We start from the raw sequence: 4529 nt of genomic DNA on the forward strand, positions 1-4529 counted from the left end.
GGGTTTGGTTTCGATTCTCATTAACTCTAAAAAGATACATCCATCCATCCAACTAATATAAAGCACCGTACCGTAAATAGGTACTCAAAATAAAAAATGGATAGTATACGTGTGAATTAATTGAAGTCGTGAAAAGTTAATAAAAACAATTAAATGAAAAAGAGGATGGAATCTAATAAAAAAGACAGTGATGGATCCATCCTTAATCACACGCATGCACGCACAGGGAAAGGAAAGAAAAGAAAATAAGAGACAAACACACTCCTCCTTTTCAAATACTAACGCCCCGTTTGTTTTTTTTAAGATTTAAGTCTGAATCTGAATACCACATCTGAATGTTAAGAGATGGTTCAAATGTCTGAAATCTGAATCATTAAGAGGTGGATGCTAGAGACGAACCTCTAGTCGTCGGAGATGGAGCCTAGTCTCCGGGTTAGAAGTTAATGGAGGCCGGAGACAAACGTATGTTTTTTTTTTGGGTTAAGAGGTTTTCAACCCCACTAAAAGTTCTTACTGGTTCAGATGCTATTAAGACGCTGAACCTCTTAATGCTAGAAAAAAAACAAACAGTCCCACGTCTGATTACGTCTGATCGAATCAGACGTTTTCCTTTATTCAGAGAAAATAGACAAAAACAAACAGGGCCTAACATTTCTTTTTAGTTTTTATAAAAAAAACTTATAATAATATCTTTTTATTTAATTTAATTTGATTTCTCTCTCCTTTGCATCTATCTCCAGGTAAACTAACAGTGAAGATGGGTCACATGCCATGTGACCAAACAGCTGTCTCAACACCCCCACAATACACACTACTTCTACTCTTCTCGCTCTCTCTCTCTCTCTTTCTAAACTCTCTCTCTCTCTCTCTCTCTCTCTCTCTCTACATTCACCATTTTCCCCAACTGGAATGATGAAAGCAGCTAATCACTTGTTCATAATCTCCTGAAAAAAGCAGACCACTTAACATAACATACATACATACATACATCATCATCATCATCTTCCATCTCACACCCACCTCCATCATCATGAAATCTTCTCTTCACTTTAACCATTTTCTTGTCTTTTTTGCCTTACTCCCATTTGTCAATGGCGACCAACAACTTCTCACCTTCAAATCCTCACTCAAAACTCCCAGTTTGTTACCAGACTGGTTACCCGGACACAGTCCGTGTAACTACACTCGTGTCTCCTGCACCAACGATAAGGTCTCCGCTATAGATCTGAGTAATATTGACCTAAGCGTCGGGTTTGATTTTATTTCCGAGACTTTGTTAACGATTGCTACCTTAGAATCCTTTACTGCCAGAAGCTGTAATGTTACTGGTACTGTTGTTTCAGCTAGATTTTTAATATCTTGTAGTAAGGTTCTTCGTGTTCTAGATCTGGGCGGGAACCGGATATCCGGGTCGGTTACGGATATATCCGAGTTGTCTGTTTGTCCAGATTTGAAGGTAATCAACTTTTCAAGGAACTCGATGGAGTTTAACGGCGGGTTGAAGCCGCTTGGGTTGTCTTTACAAGTTGTTGATCTGTCGTATAATATTATCTCCGGGCCGGAGTTTGTCCCGTGGATGTTATCCGAGGGTTGCGGTGGACTTGTGCAGTTTAATGTTTCCGGTAACAATATATCCGGTACGGTTCCTGAGGGTTTCAAGGCTTGTTCTTTGCTTGAAGTGTTTGATATCTCCAAGAATAATTTCACCGGTGAGTTACCGGTGGATTTGTTTACGGGCTTGACTAACTTGAAGACATTGGTTATGGGGTTTAATAATTTTAAAGGGAGGTTACCGGAGACGTTGTCTGAAATGACGAATCTCGAGCGGTTCGACTTGAGTTCGAATGAGATTTCTGGTGAAATACCTGCCGGAATCTGTCAAGGTGGCGGTGCTAGTAAGTTGAAGGTGTTGTACCTTCAGAATAATCGGCTTTCGGGTTCGATTCCTGATAGTTTAAGCAATTGTTCTCAGCTGGTTTCGCTTGATCTGAGTTTTAATACTCTCGAAGGAGTAATTCCGAAAAGTTTCAGGTACTTATCGAATCTTCAAGATTTGATTATATGGATGAACTTATTAACCGGTGAAATCCCTGAAGAGCTTATGTACCTTTCAAATCTTGAAAATTTGATTCTAGATTTCAATTATTTAACCGGTTCAATCCCGGCTAGTTTAAGCAATTGCATCAATTTGAACTGGATTTCCCTTTCCAACAACAAGTTGGGTGGTGAAATTCCGGCCGCGTTAGGCGGTTTGTCGAATCTTGCTATTCTTAAACTCGGGAACAACTCATTTTCCGGCAAGATTCCACCGGAGCTTGGGGATTGTAAGAGCTTGGTATGGTTAGATTTAAACACCAATCAGTTAAGTGGAACTATTCCACCTGAGCTTTTCAAGCAATCCGGATTCATTGCTGCTGCGTATCTCACCGGAAAACCGTATCTGTACATTAAGAATGATGGGAGCAAGCAGTGTCACGGTGCGGGAAATTTACTGGAATTTGGGGGTATCCGGCAAGTGGATTTAGACCGGATTTCGTCAAGACATCCATGCAATTTCACCAGGGTGTATTTGGGTATCACTCAGCCGAACTTCAATCACAACGGGTCAATGATCTTCTTTGATCTGTCATACAATAAACTGGAAGGTGGAATCCCGAAAGAACTTGGAAAAATGTACTATCTCAACATATTGAATTTGGGTCACAACGATCTCACGGGTCCGATTCCTGATGAACTTAGCGGGTTAAAAAACGTAGCCATTCTTGATTTGTCACATAACCGGCTCAACGGGTCGATCCCCAACTCGTTAACCAGTCTCGGTCTGGGTGATGCAGATCTCTCTTTCAATAATTTGTCGGGTGCAATCCCGGTATCCGCCCCGTTTGACACTTTCCCGGCTGACAGATTCTCGAATAATTCCGGGCTTTGCGGTTATCCACTTCCTAAATGCGGGTCGGATTTGAAAGATAAGTTAAATAGTCACCACAAATCAAATAAACGAGAAGCGTCACTAGCTGGAAGTGTAGCGATGGGGTTGTTATTCTCGTTGTTTTGCATATTCGGAGTGGTTATAATCTTGGTGGAGATGAGGAAACGGAGGCGGAAGAAGGCGGCTGCTGCCCTCGAAGCGTACGCTGATGGTGGCGCCAATTCGTACTCTGGTGGTGACCGTGCTAACGCTAGCACCGCTTGGAAACTCACCACCCCACGCGAGGCGTTAAGCATAAGCTTAGCCGCGTTTGAAAAACCATTAAGAAAACTCACTTTCGCAGATCTGCTCGAAGCGACAAACGGGTTTGACAACAATAGTCTTATCGGGTCTGGAGGGTTTGGTGATGTGTACCGGGCCCAGTTGAAAGATAACACTGTAGTCGCGATCAAGAAGCTTATTCACGTTAGCGGGCAGGGCGACCGGGAGTTCACAGCAGAAATGGAAACGATTGGGAAGATAAAGCATAGAAACCTTGTCCCGTTGCTCGGGTATTGTAAGGTCGGAGACGAACGGTTACTTGTTTACGAGTACATGAAGTACGGAAGCTTAGAAGACGTTTTACATGACAGAAAGAAAACCGGGATTAAACTAAACTGGGCTAAGCGAAGGAAGATTGCGATCGGGTCAGCCCGCGGACTGGCTTTTCTACACCACAACTGCATTCCACATATTATTCACCGGGATATGAAATCGAGCAACGTTTTACTAGACGAAAATCTTGAGGCTCGGGTGTCGGATTTTGGTATGGCGAGACATATGAGTGCAATGGACACTCACTTAAGCGTGAGCACGTTAGCGGGAACGCCCGGATACGTCCCGCCCGAGTATTATCAAAGTTTTAGATGCTCCACAAAAGGTGATGTCTACAGTTACGGTGTTGTGCTGCTCGAGCTTTTAACAGGAAAGCAACCCACCGATTCACTAGATTTTGGCGACAACAACCTTGTCGGGTGGGTGAAACTGCACGCTAGAACCTGCATAACCGACGTGTTTGATCGGGAACTGTTAACGGAAGACCCAACGTTAAAGGTTGAGCTTTTACAACACCTGAAAGTGGCGTGTGCGTGTTTGGATGACCGGCCGTGGAAGAGGCCGACAATGATTCAAGTGATGGCAATGTTCAAGGAGATTCAAGCGGGGTCAGGGCTGGAGTCAACGGCGTCCACGATAAGCACCGGTGAGACGAATTTTAGCACGGTGTCGGAGGTGGAGATGACGATAAAGGAAGGCTGTGAACAAGGCAAACACTGATGTAGTAGGGGAGTTGTTATTTCAAGTGTATGGCTTTTCTGTATTTTGTATGTATGTATTATTAGTAGTCTTTGGGGTAATATTGTCATTATACATAAAAAACAAGTTGATCAATTTTCATGTATATATTTACATAGGGGGTGTTTGGCCTAGCTTTTTTAACAAAGCTTATAGCTTTTTTAGTTTTTTTTTACAAAATAAGCTTAAATTAGTGTTTGGCTTAGCTTTTTAAGCTTATGCTTATAGCTTATATAAGCTCATTTGAATAAGCTTATTTAAAGATGGT

The 4529-nt window shown here is 42.4% G+C and overlaps 1 protein-coding gene across 1 annotated transcript; it reads left to right on the forward strand.

Annotated features, from left to right (window-relative positions):
* Positions 1 to 865: 865 nt before the first annotated feature.
* Positions 866 to 4303, forward strand: LOC143543853 (brassinosteroid LRR receptor kinase-like). Its single transcript, XM_077036084.1, has one exon. The coding sequence runs from the start codon at positions 1031 to 1033 to the stop codon at positions 4241 to 4243; it is 3213 nt and encodes a 1070-aa protein (XP_076892199.1). The 5' UTR covers positions 866 to 1030; the 3' UTR covers positions 4244 to 4303.
* The last annotated feature ends 226 nt before the right edge of the window (positions 4304 to 4529 follow it).

Source organism: Bidens hawaiensis, unplaced genomic scaffold (genome assembly GCF_021521415.1).
Source record: "Bidens hawaiensis isolate Kalapana, Puna unplaced genomic scaffold, B.hawaiensis_p1.1 tig00013327_1, whole genome shotgun sequence".
NCBI lineage: Eukaryota > Viridiplantae > Streptophyta > Magnoliopsida > Asterales > Asteraceae > Bidens > Bidens hawaiensis.

Excerpts from the sequence above, each read along its gene's own strand:
- LOC143543853 (XM_077036084.1), top strand. The coding sequence starts at position 1,031 with ATGAAATCTTCTCTTCACTTTAACCATTTTCTTGTCTTTTTTGCCTTA.